The sequence below is a fragment of the Orcinus orca genome, chromosome 10 (genome assembly GCF_937001465.1).
Source record: "Orcinus orca chromosome 10, mOrcOrc1.1, whole genome shotgun sequence".
NCBI classification, from domain to species: Eukaryota; Metazoa; Chordata; class Mammalia; order Artiodactyla; family Delphinidae; genus Orcinus; species Orcinus orca.
The window spans coordinates 9484340-9511402 of record NC_064568.1 but is presented as its reverse complement, the minus strand read 5'-3'; the positions used below and the strand labels follow the sequence as shown (position 1 = coordinate 9511402).

The 27063-nt window shown below is 38.6% G+C and overlaps 1 protein-coding gene across 5 annotated transcripts in view; it reads left to right on the top strand.

Annotated features, from left to right (window-relative positions):
* The window catches only part of GRM7 (glutamate metabotropic receptor 7), an 853253-nt gene that overhangs the window by 260900 nt on the left and 565290 nt on the right, over positions 1–27063 (top strand). For all 5 annotated transcript variants that reach the window (XR_007469857.1, XR_007469856.1, XM_049693592.1 and 2 more), the window contains exon 2: positions 17732–17948. Coding sequence is in view for 3 of the 5 variants with exons in the window: in XM_049693592.1 (XP_049549549.1) it covers positions 17732–17948 (217 nt within the window). In the remaining 2 variants the exon portion in view is untranslated. The remainder of the gene's footprint in view (positions 1–17731; positions 17949–27063) is intronic.

Here is a 27063-nt window from a genome sequence, read left to right as displayed (position 1 = left end):
CATGATGGTTTATCGACTTTGAAGGGGGCATCGTTTGGTAGTTGAAAGAATGATCAGGCTTGCAAATGCCTGAGCATCTTGTTTGCCAGTATTTTGTTTCATATATAACCTTTCACTGTTTCCAGGACTATGTGAGGTTTGGAGGGGAACTGAATTAATTACTGTTTACATCATGGGGAACTTGAAAGGATCCTTAATCCACCAAGTGTTAAACAACCCAAGATAAAAGTTACTGACTTCTTAAGAAACTGTTTGGGTTACTCCCCTCCTTCTCTGTCTCTTTTTCTCCCACTTCCAATTCTCTTTTTCTCAGTCTTTGTTTCTTTATCCATTGTTAAGCTCTTCATTTTCCACTTTCTCTCTCTCTCCCTTCTCAGACTTCCTTCCATTGTTTTTCTCATAGCCAGAGAACTTGTAGTTTGTTAAAAAAAAATGCTTTTGGACACCTTGTCTCTGAGATATTGGGAGCAAGATGCACAAAGCCCTCTTTTAACAGGTTGAGTGAACCTCAGTTGTCTAAACCTTCTGCTTCAGAGGAGTTATGCAAAGGTAGGCAGTGGTCGGAAGCTGCAAACTACTCCAAATTGGCATGATGCTTGTCTTAAAAGAGATCATCACTTCACTAAAAAGTGATACCCCTTATTTTCCAACAGTCTGAAGGAGATATTTGGCGAGATACTCTTCTTTTTGTATTTTGAGACAGCAGCCATCTTTACTATATTTTTTACAATGTCACAGCTCTCTCTCCCCTGATGAGAGATCGCATCTCTTTGTGTCCCTAACATCTTCCACAGGATGGCTCCAGTGAAGTGTTCAGTGAACAGAAGTGATCAGAGAGAGGATCAAACCCGTCACTGTGGCTAGATTCACCATCACTACAAAGAAAATGGATTAGAGCATCCAAATCTACCAACAATGCTGTATCATCTCATACAAATTAGAGTTAACGATTCAGCATTCATAATGTCACCAATAACTGTTAAATTCAAGGTGGTTACCTCCTACTTCATAATTAGCATTCTTTTTTAAAAAAAATTTATTTTATGTTGGAGTATGTTGATTTATTTTATATTGGAGTATGTTGTGTTAGTTTCAGGTATATACCAAAGTGATTGTTATACATATATCCATTCTTTCTCAGATTCTTTTCCCATGTAGGTTATTACAGAATATTGAGTAGCGTTTCCTGTGCTATACAGCAGGTCCTTGTTGATTATCTGTTTTATATAGAGTAGTGTGTATATGTTAATCCAAAACTCCTAGTTTACCTCCCCACCTTCTGCTTTTGGTAACCGTAAGTTTGTTTTCTATATCTGTGAGTGTGCTTCTGTTTTGTAAATAAGTTCATTTGTATCATTTTTTTTGATTCCACGTATAAGTGATATCATATGATATTTGTCTTGGTCTGACTTACTTCACTTAGTCCATCCATGTTACTGCAAATGGCATTATTTCATTCTTTTTTATGGCTGAGTAATATTCCATTGTATATATGTACCACATCTTCTTTATCCACTCCTCTGTTGATGGACATTTAGGTTGCTTCCATGTCTTGGCTATTGTAAACAGTGCTGCAGTGAACATTGGGGTGCATGTATATTTTTGAATTATGGTTTTCTCCAGATATATCCCCAGGAGTGGGATTGCTGGATCATATGGTAGCTCTATTTTTAGTTTTTTAAGGAACCTCCATTCTGTTCTCTATAGTGGCTGTACCAATTTACATTCCCACCCACAGTGCAAGAGGGTTCCCTTTTCTCCACACCCTCTCCAGCATTTATTGTTTGTAGACTTTTTGATGACAGCCATCATTACCAGTGTGAGGTTATACCTCACTGCAGTTTTGATTTGCATTTCTCTACTACTTAGCAGTACTGAGCATCTTTTCATGTGCTTTTTGTCCATCTATATGTCTTCTTTGGAGAAATGTCTATTTAGATATTCTGCCCATCTTCTGATTAGGTTGTTTGTTTTTTTGATATTGAGCTGCTTGTATATTTTGGAGTTTAATCCCTGGTCGTTCTCATTATTTGTAAGTATTGTCGCATTCTGTGGGTGGTCTTTATATTTTGTTTATGGCTTCCTTCCACTATTAGTATTCTCTAGAAAAGCTTTTACTTAAAATATTCCTTAGAGTGTAAGGAGGTTTTTAGGTTTATTTTCTTATACTAACTAGGAAGACATATCCTTTAAGTTATATATATGTAGCATTTGTCATTAATGATATACATAGTAAATAATAGTAAACGATATGAAAAGGTACAGTATAAAATAATAGTAAATAGTAAGGTAGTAAATATTATACTATACACACAAACATACACACACACACATAGGATATGTACAAATATTTTATTTCAAAACCTAAGAGAAACTAGCTTGGAATTTTCTCACATTTGTTTTACTTCCAATATTGTTTGTCAAACCACAATGGCCAGTTTTCAAATTTGGAAAGTTTTACGTGAATTCTATGTCAGAAACAGAGATGTCAATGTTCCTTAACATGATTATTGATTTTACTGTGGCAATAGATTAAGATCAGAATGAAGAGTGAATTCTTTTGTCTGAGGTATAATAGAGGCAGCCTGGATAAATAGGATTCTTTTAAGTAGAAAGCACACACAATATAATGTTAGAGAGATAAAGGTGAAAGGTGGCTACAGGAAGACTAGAAAAAGTTCAAAATTAATGTACGGGGTCCTTTGCTTAACAAATCTGGCAGATATAAAAGAAAGACAAATATTTGAATATTTGTCAATATTCAGAAACAGAAAAAATTCTCTACCTGCCATCATACTTCTTCAGCTTTCAAAACATTACTTAGTTATTGATCTGCTTGAGACCATTGAAGAGTTGTGACTTTGTAAAGAGTATATCCATTCCCTGTAAGAAATAAAATGTGTCTTCATACCTTTGCTCGACACTGTAGCAGGGAAATTATCTTTTGTTTCTATTTTATTTTCTATGCATGAATATAAACATGACTTAAGTCTGACTGCTGGAAACCAGGCACCAACACCCACAGCTCATCGCTGCAGGATGCATGGGCTGATCATGACGATAAACAAATCTAATGGATCCTTCATTTGGGATGATAGCTTTAGGTGTTTTCTTGGCATTAGTAGTGGCGAAATTCTTAATTGCTCAAAGTGGAGAAGGTTAAGGGAGCTATCTTTCCAATCCATGGAGGAATATTATGGCTGAAAACAACAAGGAACTTGACTAAATTATCGCAAAGTTGTCTGTAAGTTGAAGTCGGGAGAACAATTAAAAGAAAAAAAAAAAATATATATATATATAATTAATCTTGTCCATATTAAACCATTTTTTAAAAAGAGTCTTGGGTGGCAGAAGGCTGAACACTTCTAGCGAACTTTCATGGATGTTCATAGCAGAAGAATTATAGAGGTCATGCCATTAGAAGCATACCAATTTAGTGCCTGGAATGTTTTCACAGAAATAGGAGTACAGTGTAGGGGTTGTTTATAAGCTAATCCCAATGGAAGTGTACTTCCAACGTTATCACCTGTACTCAACTGTGGTGGATATGCTATTAGGGAATTATTGAATATTGATGGTTTTCTTTGCCTTGTAAACAGTTGGCTTAAATTGTCACCTGTATCTACTTCTCAGGTCCCTGGCCCACAGACACACGTGGCCGACTCTCATCCATCCTTCAAGGCTGTGGCAGGCGACGGCCACTCTCTCTCTATTCCTTCTATTTCCTTAGTGATAAAACTCAGTTTTTTGGGGTGACAGTGTACACAACTAAAAGACTACATTTTTCAAAAGTATTTTCTGGCAATGAGGTTTACCATGAGACTGTTTTGGACAATGGTATATAGATGGCAGTGTTGTATGCAACGCTGGGAAGATGCCGTAGAAGGACTTCACCCAGTTGGAAACGGTGCCCCTTTGTCTTCTTCCGTATCTCCCATCTTGCTGTCTGGAGTGAGTCCATGATCGCTGGAACTTTGGCAGTATCCAGGACCCTATGTGGCATTGAGGATGGAATTGACTTGACAGAGTGGTGTAGCAGAGAAATACAAAGAGTGTGGGTGCCTGGTAATCATGGGACTGCCATGCCAGCTCTGGACAGTTTACCTATCAACTTATGTGAGAGGGAAATAAACATACTTTTGAGCAACTGTTATTTTGACTTTTCTATTTTTGCAACCAAATCATTTCTGAAGTCTTAATGATTAAAAATCGAAATGTCTTACTAATTCTAAAATCTAATACAGAGACGGACTAAAAATTTAGAACAATATAGATTTTTGGAAACATCACTGTAGGACTTAGTCAAAACATGTGATTTTAGTCCTTTCCCAGTGACTCTATGGCAAGGAGAGTTTTGGGTAAATTGCCTTCCCTCTCTGAGTGTTATTCCCTTCTCTAAAAGTAGAGATCTGAATCCTTTAGCACTAACATCCTGTCCTGGAGCATTTGAGAAACATTGTCCTTGCAACCTGGCTTCTAAAGGAAAGATCAGTAAGAGGACAAAATGCCCAAGTCCAGTCAAGACCTGCCTCTAATGGGAATCCATGCATCGTGGAGGGGATTAGCAGTTCCATCTCAAATGCTTTCCAGAAGCAACTGTGTTAACAGTTAACAATACTAGTAGTACATCATTCATGACATTCTCCTCCTCAGTCTCCACAGGAAGCAGTCAACCTAAAATGTAATTACAGGTAAAAAATAGGCAATCATGGTCATTAGAAGACGATATGGTAGCAGGTGATGTGATAGCAGAAGTTGTAGTATACAAGGAAGGAATCTTAAAAATGGTAAATTCTAAAACAATCAGTATTTCCAACCGTACGCAGTGAAGAGAACCTACCAGGCTACTGCAATCTGAAAAATACCTTGAAATTTTTACAGGAGGTATTTTCTCACACACATACTTAACCAAGAAACAGTCTCCTGATTTCAGGTCCTAAAAGCTGCAGCTAAAACAGAGATGGGTAAAATAATTTTATTTCCAGAGGAAGGTGTTTGGGCCAATGAATGACAGGACTGCAGAAACCAGTACAAGCCCCACTGGCATGCTGCTTGCAGTTCTGTTTACTGTAAATTCAAATATTTCACAACAATGATATCAAGGCCTCTTAATCCTCAGTGAACTTCACCAGTATTTTGGACCTCTGGCTAAGACCTAACCCTCCCAAAGCTTTAGTATTTGTTTTTCCTTTTCACTTCTTCTATGTCCATCCAGGAACTAGGAAGATGGACTGAGAGGAAATAGACAAAGGCTCAGCTTTGCTTCTTCCACTATTGCCTGTGATCTGCAGACAGAGGAGAGTCTTATTAACAAAGTCGGCAGATTCCTTATCACCCCTGACAGCAGGGAATAGCCTGCCTCATATACCAGGTGAAACTATGTAAACCTTTTGTCCCAGAGACCTTGTTGAAGAATCAATGACATTTTCCCTAATTGCCTCCTTGTTGAGTGATGGTAGTATTTGAGTGAAGGAGCCTCTTAATTATTACGCTGGAGGTATTTGGGACTTAGTAACTCCTGGGGTTTCTGTTTATGTATCACCTAACTATTCTTCCAAGAGTGCCATCACTGACATAGAAAGATGTTGTATAGTTTATTAGTCTGTAAGAATAAGGATTGTAATAAGAGAAGAAACAAGATCAATTTAAATAAGCATTAATTTTATTTCATCACCTTGTTTTATTCTTTGCTATAAATTCAGTGGAATTATGGATCCTACCCTCAAGCCATACAAGTTTCTCTACTTTCTTCAAAAGAACCCCACTTCTTCATTACTCTCTACATTTGTCTTTACCACCGTCCTTCCCAGCGTAGGCTTCCCTTTGCCTCTTTGCTGGGGAAATCTTCCTCCTATCCTCCAGTTATCTTGCACACCTCTTGGTTGTGTCTTCTCCAAAATTCCAGTTTCTCATAGTTGTTCTCACCTTAATGACCCTTCAGTATTTGATTTAGACCGGTTCCATCCACTGAAGTGGTTTCTGGGGAACTAGACTAATCTAATGATTCTGTGGAAGAAAAGGAGGGTGGACCACATGTAAATGCCACATATTATGTTCCCCCGTGTGGTGAGTAACAATGCATGAATGCACTCAGGGAGTTCCTTATGCATTCTTTAAATACTTCTTGCATGCTTACGAGCATGCCAAACTCAAGTTCATTTACATTGGTGACTCCGTAGTTGCCACGAGACATTTATTTGTGACCAGATAATCATTCACTTATCTGTCTTCTGCCCTGCTAAGAGAACCCAGGTTTTCTTTTTTTTCCTGGCAACAAGAAATCCATCATCAGAAGTTAAATCATAAGTCAATCACAGCAATCACTGTTTAGCGTATGGATGATAAGATGACATAATTTCAGCCAATGAGATATGAGGAAAAGATGGTGAGGAGGGGGACATTTCAGAACAAAATCTCCTTGATCAAAAATCAAATAGATAAAAGAGAAAGCCTTTGTCTACCAGCGCTCCCCCTTCCTTCTCTTAATGATATCAGGTGAAGTGTGATGCCTGGAGCACCAGGAACCACCTGATGCATCTGAGGCAAAGGTTAAGAGAACTTCAGTGAAAAAATCCAGTCCCTTGGCATGGAGGAGTCACTGTGCCAGTCTGGAAACCGCTGCAGTCCAGATTTATTTTGTGATCGTATTATCTGAGCCACTATTAACTGAGTAGTAGGACTCGCCGTAAGGTTACTTGTAGCCCAAAGCATCCTCACTTGTGATTTTCAAATACCAGTGCCACTCCAGCCTTATGTACATGATGTGATCCAGTAAGATACATAAAAGAAAGGAGAGACATAGTTTCTCTCCTCAAGGAGTCCGGTAGCATACAAAACTGGTAATAATAAAACTGGGACGAAAGCTAAGTAACAAACGGCAAAGAGTGTTGAGGACCAAGAGAGGACTCTCTGCTTAGCTACAGAGAATCACGGGAAATTCCCCAAAGCAGTTTGCATGTGTTAAACCTGCACCTTGAAGAAGTATTAGGGTTTAAATAAGTAAAGATAGGAAGCAGGTATTTCAGGCCTGTCCACAGCCCATACATAAATAAGGCCACGGAGAACTAAATACATTCATTCTGTAAAATTGTCTGATAAATTTATCTGCTCTGATGAATTTGATTATAGATATACTTTGGAATAACTTTGATGTTTTGTATGTGTGTGTATGTCTGTGCTTTAGAACATTTTGGAGGCTTTAAAATGCAAGTTTACTCTTAACTCAGAATTTACCTTCTACCTTATCTATGGTACCACCGTCAGTCCTTCTTTTATTTAGCTGTTTTGTTTCCTTTGTGATCTGTATCTCTCTGTATATGTGAATATGTATACATATATATATATTTACACATATATGTGTGTGTACGTATATAGTTACGTATTAGGTTGTCAGATCTCTAAAACTGGTTTACCTTATTAATTATTATATCTATAGTTCCTAAATTTTACAGATAAAAAAAAAAACCTGGTCATATGTCATTGGTATAGTAATGTGTTATCTGAATTAAATAATAGGGAATTATTTACTGTGCAGAACTCTAATGAATCATCTTTTTGTATGAACGTATAGTCACTGAATGCTTGTTTACTTGGAATATAAGCCATACAAAAGCTAAAATAAACAGCCTAGTTTTCTCCCTTTTCATAAGGGAAAAAAATAAATAAGAAATTTTTGTCAAGTAAGCCTCTTTCAGGGAATCAAAGGATCAGCACAGACTTAACTTCACCTCTGGAACATCTGCATCTGTAGTCTTATACAATGAGAATGAATGTTCCTGCAGCTCTGCCAGGCCCTGACAGTGGCTTCTGAATCATTGAGTGAAGATTGCATCTTGCTCGGTAGCATTTCTAAGTGCATTTTATTATGCTCGTGCTTTTTCAAAACTGGAATTCACACAGAGTCTAGCACATAGTTGCTACAGTGTTCAATTAACTCTAACACTCCATGTTCAACCATCCTTAATAATCGAGATTTTTGGGACTATAATGTACTTATAAAGGTGGCAATGGTTCTCAGAGAGAAAATAAGTTTGAATTTGATTTCATTCTCTCCTGAAACAGACTTCCTTCACTTTAAGAGTCTCCTGGCTGTGTCCTTGTAAAGGACTGAGCCTTTTGTCAGCATTGTCATTGTGCTCTCTGCTAAGAGACCGGATGACTAAAGGTGGCAGGGAAGCATGCTGAGCTTTGATAATTGGGACCATTGGCAGGTAGAAATGAAAATAGGTAAGGTAGAGACAGGCCACAAGACATTAAAAAGATCTCCTTTTATTTTCATTTTGTGACCATGTTGTTATGAGTGCGGTTGTCCTTTTACCCTGACGGACCTCATGCCCAGTGGTTCTCAACCACGGCAATTTTGAACAGCCTCCCCGCTCCCAACCCACCACTTGCACGCACACACACACACACACACACACACACGCACGCACACCTCACGCACACACACCACACACACAACACACACACACACACACCACACCCACACACACCACTCACACACCCCGCACACCACACACCACACACATACCACACTGCACACACACACCCCGCACACCACACACCGCACACACACCACACTGCACACACACCACAGACACTACACACACAGGGATATTTTGCATTGTCTGCAGTCATTTGTGACGATGACAACTGCAGGGTATACTACTGGCATCTAGTGACAGAGGTCAGGGATGCTTCTAAACATTCTACACTTCCCACTGTACAAAGAATTATCTGACCCCAGATGTCAATAGTACTAAGGTCAAGAGATGCTACTCTACAGAGATTTGACATTTGTACTGCTAGCAAAACACCTTAAAGGTCACCCTTGAGTGTTTGAAAGACCAAACCTCTTGGTGTGAGAATCTGGCCCTCAGAGCCTGAAAGAGAACTACGATCATTTCTAATATACTGAGAAATGTTAAAACACTTACTTTGGTTACTTTTTGTTTCTTAATATATAGTTTATAGGGATATTGGACAGAGATAATTCAGAGACATGTAAGATGAGGAAGGACCCTGGTAGGTCATAAAAATCATTTCTGCCCTTCTGTCTGTTTGCCTGGTAAAGTGTACACTGGTGATTTCTGTGGTACCATATTGGGAGGGAAATTTCCCTTTGTCCGTTGTCTTTTTATGCTATGGAGATATGGGTAGAGGTATTTCTCCAATCTACAGAAGGCCACAGAAAGCCTGTTTACGTACTACACACTCATGCAACCTTTCTCACACTTGTAACCAAGATGCCTATCTCAGCAAATAACACTGGACAGAAGGGCCCTGTATGTGACTATGGTGCATACAGTTTTCATTTTGTAAATATTGCATGTTTCTCTGTGGTATATCTTGGGCTCATATGAGTCGCCTCATTTTATGGCTAGAGAAATAATCCTGGAGAGTGTGTCCCACTAGATGGCCGCTACATGTGTTGCTGTTTCGGTGGCTATAAACCACCCAAAAATTATAGCTTTCTTCTGATCTTCCATGTTTCATAGGAAATAGGGAGAGACAAGTTTTATCTCCAGCGCTGTTTCTAACATTTGCCAAGTGTGAGATGTGAAGGATACTATGTTTTCCTCCCTACCCCCGGTAAAATCATCATCTTCATCGTCATCCTCATCAGTAACCACAGCCTTATATTATTTCCTCTCAGGCATTTCAGTAAGAAGATTGTTTCTTTTGTCTATAAATTCTGACCTCACCTTGATACTGCATCTCACTTGTTCACCTTGGTCTCGGTCAGGTCATGTGATTTCCCTTGAGTCAGCTATGTAGCTTAAAGGAACGCTGTGTTCTGATAGGCTCGTTTGTGTCACACACAGCATCTGGATCCTGCAGTACCACCATCTCCACATAAACTACAGGAACAGAGTGATGTGGAAGGCAAAACCGTCAGTATTCATGACAATAATCTTTGTATCAACTATAGCGTGCTGCAAAGTCTCATGAGATTATATATGTAAAGTATTTCACCTCCAAAAGCCTGGTATATAGAGAGATTTAATAAAGCAATAATAATAAAAATAATAACATTCTTTAAAATATGTATTAGACAAATTTGACTTGCAATCCACACATAAAATTACTTGGTTCTAAGAAAATGGTTACTACCACTTACAGAATGTTAATGTATTTGGTGTCATACAATCAAAGAAATGAAAGGCAGAGGAAAAAGAGTTGCAATACTTGATGATAACCTTTGTTGTGAGGAATTTAAGGTTGAGTGAAATTCCAGACTTTAAACAAATTCAAAATTATCAGTCATTCCTCAGTACTTTGAAGTAAATACTATCAAAAATCAGAACTGACGCCCAGCCGTCCTAATACGAGCAGAGATGTTATCTAGAGAAGACATACATATAAATCATGGAGAGTGGTGCTTCAGAGAACGAGCCTGAATGCAGTATTTGACCGTTTTTCCTTTTGTGGGGAGTCCATATCAATAGAGCTTAATAAGAACTACGAGTGAAATTCCTGCTGACTGTGAACTTAATAATGCCCCACTGGGAGTTCGTTAATACCTCAACAGGTACACTGAAGCGTATCTTAATTGCTCATGATACTTCCAAAAATTGCCTTTTACAAGTTTCGTGGAAACTTCCCTCTGGAGCAAGTGTTAGTGCATTTTGGATTGCCTTTCTTGGCTGTGCAAATTCCCCAGGAAGCTGGTGGGGCCATAAACCTCATTTACCTTTCCAAAGGTAAGAAGTCCCCAGGTGACTGACTTTGTTATAGCCGCTGCCCTTATAATATAAAGAAGAAGAAGCAGCTCAACATGCATGAAACAAATTTCAGATCTTTCATTTGTTTCTACATACATGAAATGGTTCTACTTTTTAAAATAAATGTTTAGTATTTATTTTTCACGGCAAGTTCATGTTGGAATAGGAGCAACAGTTTGGATTCTTAAAATATTTGCATTATTGTGATCTAGTCCACATCTGGATTTGGATCTTCAGTTATTTTGACAGAGGTTGACACTAAGATGATGCCTAAAGGAGTGTGTTTCCAAGCCTGTGGGATCCCTTTGCCTTTAGAGTGATTATGGGATAAAGCTAAATTTAGAAGGGTTCTATCTTGTCAACACTTGGAAAGTAAAAGCGCTTCACACCAAGTCTGTCTCGCAGAGTCAGAGTGAACTCTGGGCACTGTGGTGTCTGGTGCTTGGAGTTGTCAGGTCTCAGGCATAGAGGGAAAAACACCAGAGCGAACAATCCCCTAAGTGACTCCCTAGGTCCCTTTACCTTTGAACCCCGATCCATTGTCAGCTTGCTCTACCTGCCAGTGATGAAGAAGGAAATCCCAGGGGAAAATGTGCCAGGGAAAAGAGAGAGTGACAAAAGTGTTTGCTGCTGTGAGTTCAGCTGCCCCTCAGAGCCCCTTCCAGGGCGGGGATGACTCCCAAGTGCTGTGGGTCCCTCTGGCCACACCAACGCTGTGCAGGAGGGATTCTGTTTCCTTCAGATAACTTCATTCATTACTTCACCGGCTTACCCTTTTAGTCAACAAATAACGATAAGGTTCGTATTCTGTACCCAGTGCGGTGCTGTCCAGTCGTGACAAAATGATGAACAAGGTCAGTACTCTCCAGGAAAGGTGCGAACAATAAACAGATAAACAGATAATTGTATAATGAGAGTTGTGACACTTCTTACCAAAGAAAACTAGTGCTGCAGAAAAACTCATCAGTTGACCACTGCTTTCTAGGGCAAACGTGGGAGAGATTAGGAGGGAGCCTTGAGTGAGTGGTGTGTGCCACTAATTTGGGTCATTCTTTCAGTCCACCTAAAGAATTCAGTCACCACAGTCGCTTGTATTGGTGAGGTACACATATTGATGACTTGACAGTTTTTGCAGTGTGTAGAAGATGGAAGTTACTTAAATGTCCGTTGTGATTTTCTTGAAAGTAGTTTTCGCCTAGCCTGTTTCTCTTCAATTTACAGAAATTCTTAAATATGCATAAATATTCTAAAAGTCCAATTAGAGTGAATTGGGTCTTCCTTTTCCTATTTTAAGGATAATGTATGGATTGGGAAAATGTTACATCTGATGACTTGAAGAATGATGGTTTTATTGCTTTTACTGTTTGCTTTACAGTGCTTAAAAGGTGTCAGGAAAGTTCACTTCTACATAAATTTTATTTTATCTATTTATTTTTTAACATCTTTATTGGAGTATAATTGCTTTACAATGGTGTGTTAGTTTCTGCTTTATAACAAAGTGAATCAGTTATACATATACATATGCTCCCAAATCTCTTCCCTCTTGTGTCTCCCTCCCTTCCACCCTCCCTATCCCACCCCTCTAGGTGGTCACAAAGCACGGAGCTGATCTCCCTGTGCTATGCGGCTGCTTCCCACTAGCTGTCTATTTTACATTTGGTAGTGTATATGTATCCATGCCACTCTCTCGCTTTGTCACAGCTTACCCTTCCCCCTCCCCATATCCTCAAGTCCATTCTCTAGTAGGTCTACATCTTTATTCCCGACTTGCCCCTAGGTTCTTCATGACCTTTTTTTCCCCTTAGATTCCATATATATGTGTTAGCATATGGTATTTGTTTTTCTCCTTCTGACTTACTTCACTCTGTAAGACAGACTCTAGGTCCATCCATCTCACTACAAATAACTCAATTTCGTTTCTTTTTAGGGCTGAGTAATATTCCATTGTATATATGTGCCACATCTTCTTTATCCATTCATCTGTCGATGGACACTTAGGTTGCTTCCATGTCCTGGCTGTTGTAAATAGGGCTGCAATGAACATTGTGGTACCTGACTCTTTGAATTATGGTATTCTCAGGGTATACGCCCAGTAGTGGGATTGCTGGGTCATATGGTAGTTCTATTTTTAGTTTTTTAAGGACGCTCCATACTGTTCTCCATAGTGGCTGTATCAATTTACATTCCCACCAACAGTGCAAGAGGGTTCCCTTTTCTCCACACCCTGTCCAGCATTTATTGTTTGTAGATATTTTGATGATGGCCATTTTGACTGGTGTGAGATGATATCTCATTGTAGTTTTGATTTGCATTTCTCTAATGATTAGTGATGTTGAGCATTCTTTCATGTGTTTGTTGCCAATCTGTATATCTTCTTTGGAGAAATGTCTATTTAGGTCTTCTGCCCATTTTTGGATTGGGTTGTTTGTTTTTTTGTTATTGAGCTGCATGAGCTGCTTATAAATTTTGGAGATTACTCCTCTGTCAGTTGCTTCATTTGCAAATATTTTCTGCCATTCTGAGGGTTGTCTTTTGGTGTTGTTTATGGTTTCCTTTGCTGTGCAAAAGCTTTTAAGTTTCATTAGGTCCCACTTTTTTTTTTTTGTTTTTATTTCCATTTCTCTAGGAGGTGGGTCAAAAAGAATCTTGCTGTGATTTATGTCATCGAGTGTTCTGCCTATGTTTTGCTCTAAGAGTTTGATAGTGTCTGGCCTTATATTTAGGTCTTTAATCCATTTTGAGTTTATTTTTGTGTATAGTGTTAGGGAGTATTCTAATTTCATTCTTTTACACGTAGCTGTCCAGTTCTCCCAGCACCACTTATTGAAGAGGCTGTCTTTTCTCCTCTGTATATTCTTGCCTCCTTTATCAAAGATAAGGTGACCATATGTGCGTGGGTTTATCTCTGGGCTTTCTATCCTGTTCCATTGATTTATATTTCTCTTTTTGTGCCAGTACCATACTGTCTTGATTACCGTAGCTTTGTAGTATAGTCTGAAGTCAGGGGGCCTGATTCCTCCAGCTCCGTTTTTCTTTCTCAAGATTGCTTTGGCTATTCGGGGTCTTTTGCATTTCCATACAAATTGTGAAATTTTTCTAGTTCTGTGAAAAATGCCTACATAAATTTTAAATGATAATTTAAAAGTGTGAGATGTTTTTAACCCTATTTGGTGCTCAACATTAGCAAAACCATTTTTGTGTGTTAGGCAAATTTTTTATAAAGAGTAAAGAAAAACAAAATAATGAGATGAAAATTAAGTCCTACAATAAAGATGAAACTTTTTTGGTTTTTAAATTGGGGAAAGGAAGGCTCAAAGGGAGATGGGATATTTATTTTCATGTTGCAGAAGTGTGATTATACTAAATTGTCTTCATCAAAAGATCCGTTCTACATTTCTGAAGGAGGCTGGCAAGAGGGTAGAGATTCAATAGCAGAAAAAGAAAGTATAGCTATGATATCAAGGGGAGTGTGTCAGTTAATCACTAAAGACGACTTATAATAATTTGGTCAGTTTCAGGTACCAGTTATAATACATACTTTCAAATAATTACCCTGTAGACTTAAGCATTAGTTTGAAAACAAGTAACTAAATATACAGGATAATAGTTGATAAGTAACAGAGCATATTTCATAGGTTACATACATTCTTGCTGTTCTTCATCTCCTATTGCTGGGCAGAATTTCCTTATATAGCCATATTTTTATCTCAGAAATGAAATCCAAAAGAAATCTTATTCTAGCATCATTATATGCATAATGTACAAATAATTACCCCTGAATGTAGGATGTGTGTGTGATCCTAAAGGGACATATGAGTCTTAAGCTGGTAGGTGTTTGTTATTTATAATGGAATGGATAAACCACTGACAGCAATCATTTCAATGGGTAGTGAGGAAATAAATCTGCTTCACCAGGATCTTCATTACTAAAATTTGGGGCACAGTTTAGAAAATGCATTTGCACTGGAGGCATTTCACAATTGCGATGTTTTACCACAGCTACATAAATGCTAATTTAAGTAGAGGGCTGGATGTATCTTCATTAGCACTTGTTCAAAGGTAGAAAGGGATTTTGGCAGGGAAGGCATCTGTGCAACAGCACAAAGATTTTGCATGTCCACAAGTTGAAATTGATGGAAATGTATCGCCATGCTTGGCTTCTTCCTTTTTTATTTCTTGTAAGAAAAGGTATTTCTCTCCCTCCCTCCGTCCCTCCCTCCTCCTTCCCTTTAATTTTCGTCCAAAGCCTTTATTCAGTTGATATTTTTCACCTAAAATTTATAACCCTTGAACTATAAATGAAACATAGGAAACTCAATCTTTTCACACGTTTGTATAAATTTTAATAAGACATTTATATAAAATGTTTTAACAACAGTCTAAGGGTGACCTGTAAAATTGCTTTCAGTGGCTCTGTAGTCAGTACTGTGGACAGAACTTGGCCTAGACTACAGTAATCTAATACCCTTCGTTATTTTATGCTTATTGTTCAAATGTTTTAGCAACAATTCAGCAAAATATCATAGTTAAGAGTTTATAAGTTTGCATTAGGCTGTGTCAGGTTTGAGTATTGCTCTGTCTTACAACTTTGTGACCTAAGGCAAGGTCATAGTCTACTTTCAAGTCTCAATTTCTTCTTTTCTAAAATGACTTAATAATAGTATAGTATAATAAAGTATAGTGAAGACTTTTTACTGCTGGTTAGATAAGGTAATGCATATAAAACTTTTAGTGATAATGATAACCAACAAAGAACTACTATATAGCACAGGGAAATATACTCAATATTTTGTAATAACCTATAAGGGAAAGGAATCTGAAAAGTTTCATATATATATATAACTGAGCTGAACACCTGAAACTAAGACGATATTGTAAATCAACTATACTTAAATAAAAATAAATAAATACAATTTAAAACATTAAAAATAAACCCCAAACTTTTAGAATATTCTTGCCACATGGTAAAGAGTTAAATAAATAGTACATATTATTTCTAAAGCAATAATGATAGGAATATGTAAACATTTTCTTAGGACAGTGAGGGAAATGTTTTTGCTAATGTGTCACAGAGAACTTGGGAAGTCAAATGTGGAGAATGCATAAACTTAGTAAGAAAACACACACTTTTCTGTCTTCTGATTGTCGTTACCCCATGTATTAAGTACCCACACTGTCCCAGGCATCATGCTAAGCAATGCACATTTGTTATTCCTGCCCTTCAAAACAATCTTATACTAATTAATAATGTAACCAACTCAGTGAGGTGAAATATTCACCACAGTAAACTCTAGTGAACAGAAACATGAGGCTTCGATTCCGGATCTTCTCAATACCAAATCCCATTTTATTTCTACTGCACTTCACTACCCCTGTAATTGAGGAGTTACTCAGGTGCAGACGGTCAGGAGACTTGGAGCCTTTCTCAGGGTGGCTTTGGATTTCGAGTCAGGAACGGAGAGCCTGCCCCTGGTGGTCATAGAGCAGAACTGCATCAGGGATGGGCTGCGTGGAAAATGGTGGGTCACCTACCGTCAGGGCAAGACTTGACTGTAATGTTCACATAGAAAGGCTGGTGGAGAAATGAGCTTTACAGAGGTGGTAACCAGCTTTAAACAATGTCAAATGGGTAAACTTGAGGCAAACTGCCCTAAAAAGAGAAAAGTAGGTTAATATTGAGTAGAATTATCAGGGCTCAAAGAATTAACTTGAGTGTAGCTTTGACATCTTTGGGGCAAAGAGTTGCACTGTTGGGCTTTGTCTGAGCAAAGATCAAAACTGGCTTTTAGATACATGAGACATCTTTACGCTAAAACAAGGGTAAGTCCTGGGAGAGTTTACAACCAGAATTTTGTAGGAGTTGATCATTCTAATCATACCTATCATAGTCTTCTGCATGCTAGTGTTAAGAGAAACAACCGGGGAGCATTCTTTGTAAAAGTAACTAGCTTAGAGATCCTGACGTTAGACCCTAAGCCATGCTTCTCATCTATAGCTGCTTCAGGTCTTCTCCTAGAGTATTTGGGATCCTGGGTAAATATTTTCTTTTCAAGGTTTCTTTCTAAATGCGTAATTTTCTTTAACTAAAATCAGCATGTCAGGACTACTCAGGTAGTGTAATCTGAAATGATCCTGAGAATAAATACTGTGCCCGTCAAGAGGAATAATCTGCTCATTAAATTGTCCTCTTGGAACCAGGGTCCTGCTCTAGGATGATTCGTATAGGCACAAGTTTTAGAACTCCTTGAGACATCTGGTTAATCCCACATGCAGTAGAGGGTCAGAGAATTCTCTAAAGGCAAAAAAATGGGAATCAGAGGTCCACGTGGCTCCACTCAATCAGGACTGTCAGCTCTCTCTCAGCATCCAAATGAAACTTAAAAAATTTTGAGAAAGGCCCTCCAGAGTGCCAGAAGAACTGAAATGATGGTGTTGGGGCAGGGAACCCCCTTACCTGGGTCTAAGGGTATTAGTGAGCTATCAATACTTCATAATGTTCTTGTGAAGAATAAATTAAATAATGCACACAGCTTACTTAGATATTTCCTCATAGGTGATCAGCACTCAATCGATGTTAGATGACTAATGACGTCTACCAGTATTCATGAGATGTGTCAACTGAACCAGTCTCTATACACACTCCAGTTAGGCTGTTGTGTCTTTTGTTTCTATTAATGTATAAGAAGTAAAGCATGATTCACAATGTTAGACAGAATGATTAAAATTATTTTTCCTCCCAACCATCATGCTCTGTGTAATTGCCATTCCATTCCCATTCCTTTCTCCAAGAGGAGAATAAAAGGCCAAAGCATAAAAGTAGATGCTTCTTGTGCTGTTAAGAGGTGGTTGGTTGCATTTAGGTGGTCTACACTTCCATGCTATGTGTGGCAAAACACGCTTCCCCTTTGGAGCTCAAGCCCTGTATTTTAAGTAAATTGTCATAAGTATACATGAATCTCTCACATCCTGATGGTGTGCCCTCATGTGGTGATTTCTTATCTTTTCAGATCCCCCAGATTAGTTATGCATCAACGGCACCCGAGTTAAGTGATGACCGTCGCTATGACTTCTTCTCTCGTGTGGTCCCGCCCGATTCCTTCCAAGCCCAGGCCATGGTAGACATCGTAAAGGCTCTGGGTTGGAATTATGTGTCTACTCTCGCATCGGAAGGAAGTTATGGAGAGAAAGGTGTGGAATCCTTCACGCAGATTTCCAAAGAGGCAGGTAGGAAGAGATTGCAATGATCAAGATGACCCTCTTTGAATGTCTGTGGCTTGTAGAGCTCTTTCAGTCTTTATTAAACAAACACTATTGGTAATCACCCTATCCCTACGCTCGAGTTCCCCCTCGCCTGTGAAGTGAATTTGCAAAGTCTTCATTTAAAATGCTTTGTTGTTTTGGAAGAGAATATTTTCAAAACTATGAAACTGAAATCCCTTTAAGTATTAGTGGAAGAAATGGAGAGAAAAAAATAGGTACTAAAATTGATATCTGACTCTGTGTAATAGATAATAGTGTGGATTGCAGGCTGTTATATGGAAACATGAGCAAGTGTGGCTAAATGTGCCTCTTCATGTGTCATTTCTCTCCGCCGGTCTCCAAAATGGAGACAGTTGTTTAAATTATGAGAACCCAACCACAGGGACACTTTGCTTTGAAGGGGAATGACACCGAGGGCTCTGAGTGACTTGGCCAAAACAAAATTAAGTAAATTATCCAGGCAGTAGAATGTACTCAGACAAATAGTCTTTGAAACTTTAGATTCTTTTGAGAAAGACAGTTCTATTAGGTAGCATTTGGAGAAGACTCTTTTATATATGTTTAATAAGCTCAAAATGGAGGTAATGGGTTCGAATGCTGGCTTCCATCGGGCAGATTTTGAAAAAACGAGACAAAAATCTTCAAACTTAGGAATAATGACAATAAATACACAGGCTTCCCAATATGGAAATATTGGATCTAGTAAGCATATTTATATTTTTTTAAATGCATGCTTGGATATTCCTAAAAAGCTCTTAGGCTAAAGTCTGGTCCTCAGTTTTGATGGTAAGAATATTATCCAACTTGTCATTGCCCAGAATAGTTAACTAACCATGAAGGAAACAAACAAGCAAGGCAATAGAAACAGAGGTTCTTTTCAGAGGAAAGATGTCGTAAATCCTGAAGACATGGCGTTGAGTATTTTGCTTTCAGACTACAGACGTCCTCAGGCATGTAATGCTCCCGCATATAGATGGTGTGTCTTTACATGGCTACTGAAATAAGGAAACCCCGACTTGTTTATGAACCTTGTGCTTTTAACTCAGCACCTTATCATGATCTCTAATTTGAAGATTTCATTGGAGGGCTGGGTCAGTCTTGTACTCTTCCTTCTGGCTGAAATACTGTCACTGTTAACACCTTTGACTGCCGAGCTCCTGGTCATTTACAGGGCTTATCCTAAATGCCATTTCTAGGTTCAAGCAAACATGTACACAAAACTTCCTGGATTCTGTCTGCTTGGTCTTGTGTTTCTAGTGGCTCCTCCCACAATAGTCATCACACATTAGCATAATTTGCTGCTGCTGTTGATTTCTGTCTTGTCCCGTAGACTCTAAGAGAGGTGGTGTCGTCTGAGTCACTACTGTAGTTCCAGCTGCTTTGTTTCTAAGGGAAGCGTTTCTGGCATAATTCAGCGAAAAACTTTCTGATTAGGGAAGAAATCTTAACTCTGGCCTTGTGTTTTGCGTACTGTGATTTTTAAGACTCATTAACAACTGAATTCATGAATCTTTAAAGAAAAGTCTAACCACTTTTGATAGCTATGTGTTTGTTTCTTTCTTTTTTTCTTTGACTCCTGCTTTGACCAAAATAATGTGAGAGGCCCGCTTAAAGACGTATCTAAAATATGGGCATAATAGCTAATAGGTAAGACAAGATGAAGAGAAAATATGGGCAAAATAGTAAGATAAAGCTCAGAAATAAAGTTCAGATACCTTCTTGTTCTACATAATTGCTGCAAGTGGATCTCAAATTTAATACTGCACGTTGTACTGGACAAAGCAAAGGACACTACCCATTTTGTTACAAAATGTACAGTGTTCAGAAGGTCAGAATCATGTTGATTGTTCAGTAAGGACAGGATCAAGACAAATGTTGGCCTTTATAAAAGACTACTCTATAGACAGGTCAGTGGTGAGTTTTGTGAAGTTGTTTATTCCTGGTGTCACTTAGTGAAAACTTAAGATATGAGTCTGCTGTATGACTCTTCAAAAAGGAAAAGTTTGGGTAATGTGGTCTGAGCTCCCCAGCTCATAATTTTAGCTAATCATATCAATTTATTGAAATGACCCAACTCAAAAATAAAATTGTATTATTGTCCGCCATTTTGGATGAAATCCTTCAATCTGAAAGCGTTTGAATTTGGGGATGAATATAACTAAACAGCCAGCTGCCGAAATGCCAGAAAACATTGCGGGTTCAGGTAATGTCTTGCAGTCGGTTCTTCTTCACCTCAAGTATCATGATAGCTGACGTGTATTTATATTAAATTTCTTTGGCACCGTAGCATATGTGCAGTTAATTTAAGTGAATTCACTTGTGTGCTTAACAAACACCCCTGCATTCAACTCCCTACCCATCCCTTCAAAAAAGAGGAAATAAAGAGGAGGGAGAATTATAATTGAAATAGAGTATGGTAAGTTTACTCACTCAGTGTGTGTATTACTTCAAAAAAAACCTGAGATGGGAAACATGATCCCATCATTTCTTCAGTGGGTGTCACTTCTATGGGCCTCTCATATTGTGAGCATCTTGCTAACCCAGAGGTGATTCCAGTGTATAGAGATACACATTCATATTCCACGATCTCTAAGAAGAATCCAACTACTTCCTCTGATTTTCAGTCAAAGAAACAGCAATATATTCTAATTCAGAATACAAAGAAAAAGGATTTTTAAAATTTGCCCTTTTGGAATTTCGGGGAAGTATGCATACTTAGGGAATTTTCAAGGGTAATTTTCAGTGTTTACTTTTTTCCTTTGCCTGCTGCTTCTAGAACCTTACCCTCAAGAAAGATACAAGCCAAGGTGTATCTGTAGGAGAGGCAGTGTGGCATATACATAAGCAAGCACTGAGGTATCAGAAAGACCTGGATTTGAATAATGGGCTCCATTGCTTTTGTGCTGTACAACTTTTGACACGTGATTGAACTTTCCAAGTTCTCAGATTCCTAATATAGAGAATGAGATTAATGATGATCAGGTTGGTAAAAGAAATAAGATCATGTATGGGGAACACAACACCCAATGACACCTAATTCTTAGTGTTCCTCACTAGTTTCCTATAAATCAGTAGCATTTTTGCTTGAGTTTCAAAAGTTTGAAAATAACTAGTGATAGATAACATTTGCCTTTAATAGCTGAGTTGCTATTTTTCTTAATTTGAATGGTATTTATTTATCTATTTTTGGGTTTTGTTTTGGGGATGTATGTTTATTCCTTTTTACATTTAATTTAATTTTTTTATGCAGCAGGTTCTTATTATCTATTTTATACATATTAGTGTATATATGTCAATCCCAATCTCCCAATTCATCCCACCACCACCACTCACCCCTGCTTTCCCCCCTTGGTGTCCATATGTTCTCTGCATCTGTGTCTCTATTTCTGCCTTGCAAACTGGTTTATCTGTACCATTTTTCTAGATTCCACATATATGCGTTAATATACGATATTTGTTTTTCTCTTTCTGACTTACTTCACTCTGTAGGACAGTCTCTAGGTCCATCCACATCCCTACAAATGACCCAATTTTGCTCCTTTTTATGGCTGAGTAATATTCCATTGTATATATGTACCACATCTTCTTTATCCATTCGTCTGTCGATGGGCATTTAGGTTGCTTCCATGACCTGCCTATTGTAAATAGTGTTGAAATGAACATTGGGGTGCACGTGTCTTTTTGAGTTATGGTTGCTCTTCTTACTAATATGCTTCCATCATATAAGAAGCATAACAAGAAAAGGAAGTGAGCTATTCAAGTTGTCCTATGTATGTGGTGTGTGTGTGAGGGTGGGGGGAGAGCACGAGCATAAGCTCGATGTTGTTTCTTTGTTCTGCTGGAAGGTTCCAAGGAGTTACTTCCATTCTTTCTAAACAGTTTGATTTTGAAGATTGTGGTTCTTCTTCTTTATAAATGTCTGTAAGAGTTTCACTCTGTTAAAATGCTTTAGTTCCAAAGTTTAGACTTAAGTCCTGAACCAAAGGCTGCTTGTAAAACTGGAGCCTCAAAGATCTCCACCACGCATAGAACATGGGGTGCACGCTCCTTTGTCAGACTCTGATAGAACAAATCAAGACAAGGATGTCAGAAAAAGAAGCCATCCTTCAGCAGGGGGCCATCTAATTTGTCTGGGACATGAAGGCTTACATACAGTTCCTCTAAGCTGTCAGAAAACCTCAATAATTTTCGTCTCATATATAGTCATGAGATATTTAAATATGCATGGCTGCTGCTCCTTGTTGAACTTTCAGAAAGGACTGTAACATGATTTTCTCAGATGATGAGATATTTGTAGAACAGTTATATTTGCATAAATCGCCCTGGATATTTGAATGGAGGCACATGCAGTATCGACAAAAGCAATTTATTGATGAGTATCACAGAGAATGAGAGACGATTCACTCCCAATGTGCTTTAAAATTCATGTCAACATAATAAACTAAGTAGCGTAAATTAGACATAAAGACTCCTTTTTCTAAGTAAGGGGCAAAGGAAACGTTTATGATATCATAAGTCACTAATATAGTCCAGATCATTTGAACTAAATTTGAGTCAAGGTTTACAAGAGTAAGGACATCACATACAACTCTTCTAGTCTGCCAGACAATTTTCAGGAGAATCCCATGACCACTGCTTCACAATATGACAAAAACAGTCATGATTTTTTACTGCCATGGTGTTGTGAGACATATCAACTGTTCAAAACCAGAAAAAATGTTTGAGCTATCTTTTGGTATTTCATGCCGATCACTTTATACAGTTATTTCAGTTAGTCTCATCATTAGTCAGGTAAACTCTAGAACTTCTTTTTATTTAATACTTTATCTTGACCTAGAATATTCTTACCTAGCATAACTAGGTGAAGATTTGACTATTAGTAACTATTGTTCAGTCCTCCGTTTTTCCTAGACCTTAGGAACTAGTTGGATTTGTTCATTACAGGATTCTGTTCTGCTTAGAGGATTCTTTGCTCCTCCTTGCTTCACAGATGCAGTGCTCTCTTTCGTTGGGTTGTTGTCAGCCTTCCGCACCTGACTGTAACCTCTGTGAGGTCAAGGACTTTGCCTTGGGACCCTATCATCTAGCCTAAATTTTGGCCTTTACAAGGCTTTCAGCAAATATTTGTTAAAGGAAAGAGAAAAGGAAGGAACAGTTGTATTTTTCCCTTTGCCTTTTAGGGAGAAAAAGGCATGTAGAGGGAGGACGTATGATACATAATTTTGAGGATATATAATTCTGTGACTTGTGGGTCACAAAAATTGTATCCTAGATCTGTTTGCTCTGGTATGTCACAGTTACCCCTGCCCTAAATCTGCTTTATTCTTCCCTGTTACTGTCCCCACACAAAATTTACAGCAGTGTGATGCAACAAGGCTATAATTCCCAATACCCCCATCTATGTATCTATGTTAGATCTGAGGATTTTCCGGTTTGTTTGTTTGTTTTTTTGCCTTTGTCTGTATCATGGTGAATATAGAAAATTCTGAGACCTTTTAATGTCTGGTTGGAGTGTTTCCTTAATGAACTGTTCAGCGGTCCCAGCTTAAATACAGGTGTTGAATAAGGACTTAATTTCAAAATACAAAATCACAAGCATTCTCATAATATCATCTATTTTCAGTTGTGCTTAAAACGAAACTGTAAGTTCCTCAAGAAGAAGCTTTATTATTTTATTTTAATTTCTGGACCCTCAGTGGTTAGCGCCACGTTTTAGATTTTAACCCATACTGGATCTTTTAGCGCATCTTGAGAATGTCCCCCCATCCCCATTATCTGTGCAGTTACTTTAGTTCTGGGCTCCACTTTATTCACCGTGATTCACAGCTACAGTTACTCATGCCTCCAGATTAGCTCCTCCAATATAGCATCCATTTTACTAAAATGATCAACTTACTAAAATACAAATACAGCCATTCTTTTGTCTGTTCCTGGCTTCCCTTACCCCAGAGGATTGAGTAAAACGTGTGTAGCATGGACTATAGGTCCTTTTTGACCTGGTGTCTGATTTAGTCACCCATCTCACGCCACACTAGGCCTGCCATCTTTAGTTCCCACCTCAAGTCCCCATACACACACTCCTTGCCCCACCACAGTCTCACTTCCATGGGTTTCAGGATATTCTGTGCCTTTGCTAACGCTTGGCTTTCTGTGTGGATTACCAGCTAACTACAGTCTATTTCTCCAAAACATAACTCCTTGGGAGTAAAAGGTTAGCCCTGCCTTAGTCTTCCTTCATGGTCCTGTTTTGGATCACAGTGTGTACATTCGTCTTTTTAAATAGCACAGCACCTTAAAGTACCTCTCCATGAATAAAGTCATGGAGAATGACCAATCGATCAAGTCTTGATGAGAGAATGAGGCTGCATAGCACGCCTAAGAGGCCAGATACTCATGTCCCCAGCCTCCTTCAAAGCTAGGGCACAGCCATGTCACCCAGTCTCGGCTAATCAGACACACCCAGACATACCCACCATAGATGGATCAAGAGCTAGGGACACAAAGAAGCAGGGGCAATGGAAAACCCATCTTGTTGACAGCAGCAGCAGTAACATCCATGCTCCAGGGGTAGATGTGTTCTCTAGCATGAAATGGCAGCAGTAGTATAATCTCCAGCTTCCCATTTCCAAGGGCAGCAGCAGCAGTGCCCCAGCTAACTTGGTTCTGTGGTACTGTTTTAGCTTTGGTTCTGACAGCCCAGTCATCCTTTGTTTCAACTCATTTTGTAACTTTGGTTCCCTGGTCTCCCCGGTGATTCTGCAGATTATGCAAAATAATTTAAATAAATGTTTTTCTACTTAATCTAGAGAGATTTTACTTCAGACGTTTGGCTTTTACCTTCATTAATGTAATTGAAGAGTGTTGCTTCTATGAGTTCCATAACACCTTGTGCGTAACTGTCACGGAATTTGTTGCATGTTATTGTGATCATTGTAATCTGTCTCATCGTCTCCCATGTGAATGTGAGCTTATTTTTATTTTTATCTTCCTTTTTAATTGAGGTGTAATTGACATACAGCACTGTGTAAGTTTTAGGTGTACAGCATGAAGATATGGCTTACAAGCATCATGAAGTGATTATCACAGTCAGTTTAGTGACCATCCATCATCTCACATAGATACAGAATTAAAGAAATAGAAAAAAAATTGTTGTGATGAAAACACTTAGGATCTGCTCTCTTATCAACTCTCATATACAACATACAGCAGTTATGTATTTTATCACTGAAAGTTTGTACCTTTTGTCTGCCTTCATTCAGTTCTCCCTCCCTCCACCCCTTGCCTCTGGTAACCACAAGTTTGACCTGTTTTTCTATGAGTTTGTTTGTTTTTGAAGTAGACTTGACCTACAACACTATGTCAGTTCCTGTCACACAATGTAGTGATTCAGTATTTCTATACATTTCAAACTGTTCACCATGATAAGTCTAGTTACATAGAGTATGTCACCATACAACAATATTACATAGTTATTGACTATATTCCCCACACTATACATTTCATATCCATGACTCATTTATTTTAGAATGTAAGTTTATTGAGGGCAGGAATTATGTTGTATTTGACTTTCTATACTCGAGGATAATGTCCAACAAAGACTAGGCTCAATAAATGCACACTGAATTTAAAAATACTCTACTAGTGGGGCTTCCCTGGTGGCGCAGTGGTTGGGAGTCCGCCTGCCGATGCAGGGGACGCGGGTTCGTGCCCCGGTCCGGGAGGATCCCGCATGCTGCGGAGCGGCTGGGCCCGTGGGCCATGGCCGCTGAGCCTGCGCGTCTGCAGCCTGTGCTCCACAGCGGGGGGGGCCACGGCAGTGGGAGGCCCGCGTACAGCAAAAAAAAATAAAAATAAAAACAAAAACAAACAAACAAAAATACTCTACTAGTAACATAAGAGGTGATGACTCCAAGTTTGTAGTAGGTACAGTAAAACTGTTGGAAGATTTCCCAGTTTTGGTTTTCTAGTTATCATTAATTGGCTATAATAAACTGACATTATAGAAGAAAAACAGGAAAAGAAATCTGGTGATATGCCTACACTCATACATTGAATATCTGAGTACTTTCTTTGGGTAAGATACTCTTCCAGGATAAAAATAAGTAATAATTATAGTAGTAACAACCAAAAGACAAAAAAAAGATCTGCTTTCTGAGACTAGAAATATGTAAGTAGAGCAGTGAACACAGCCTTATTGGGGCATGCTGCAAAGGAGAACTCTGGAAGAAGGTAGATGCTTAGCTAAGCGGCAAAGGTAAGTAGAAGTTAGCAGACACGGCTGCCCTAAATAGGGTGGTGAATGACATTTTAGGAAAAGAGTCATGTTAAAAACGCCAAATAAAGTTGTTTAATGGTATTTAAATTTTTAAATGTTATAAGAGAAATAGCATCACTTTGAAAAAATTTTGACTGAAATTACTAGATGGAAAGTGCTTTTCGACCCAACATAAGAAGTATTGCAGAATCTGCTTTGGCTTTTGGGCTGAGAACTTGTGGTTCTGGCCCTAACTCCTAAAGTAGCTGACTGGGAGCTAGCATTCTGCTGCTTTGGTTTGCAAAGTCATCATGTATTTATTGAGAAAAATAGTCTCCCTTGATTTAGAGAATCCCCAGATGCATGTCACCCTGATGGCAAAGATGGGCTTCCTCTAGGCAGTAGAATGTCATTGTTGAAGTGGGACTAACATGGATGATAAATGAGTGTTTTTGCTGCTTGGAGGCATAGACAGTGAAAAAGCGTATCTTAGCAGCTCCTCCTCATCTCTTCCACTTACCTTCACTGCACCCGAGCAATGTGGAGGCATGCAAAAAGATCTGAAGATAAAATGAACCCCTCCTTTATTCATTGACTTGGGTCTGGTTACCATATGTTGCATATGCTAAGGAGGAAAAGGACTTGGGATTCTGGCATTGAAGTTAAAGGTTTAGTGAAAAGCAACATAGGTCATCTTTTAAGATTGGAGTAGAGGCTCAGATACAGAAAATTCTTTTGAACAATAGAATTTCTTGGTCATTTGAGTAGAGGGGAAGAGAATCATTGTTCTGGGGTAGCTTACTTCAGAAAGTAACCATGCTTTTG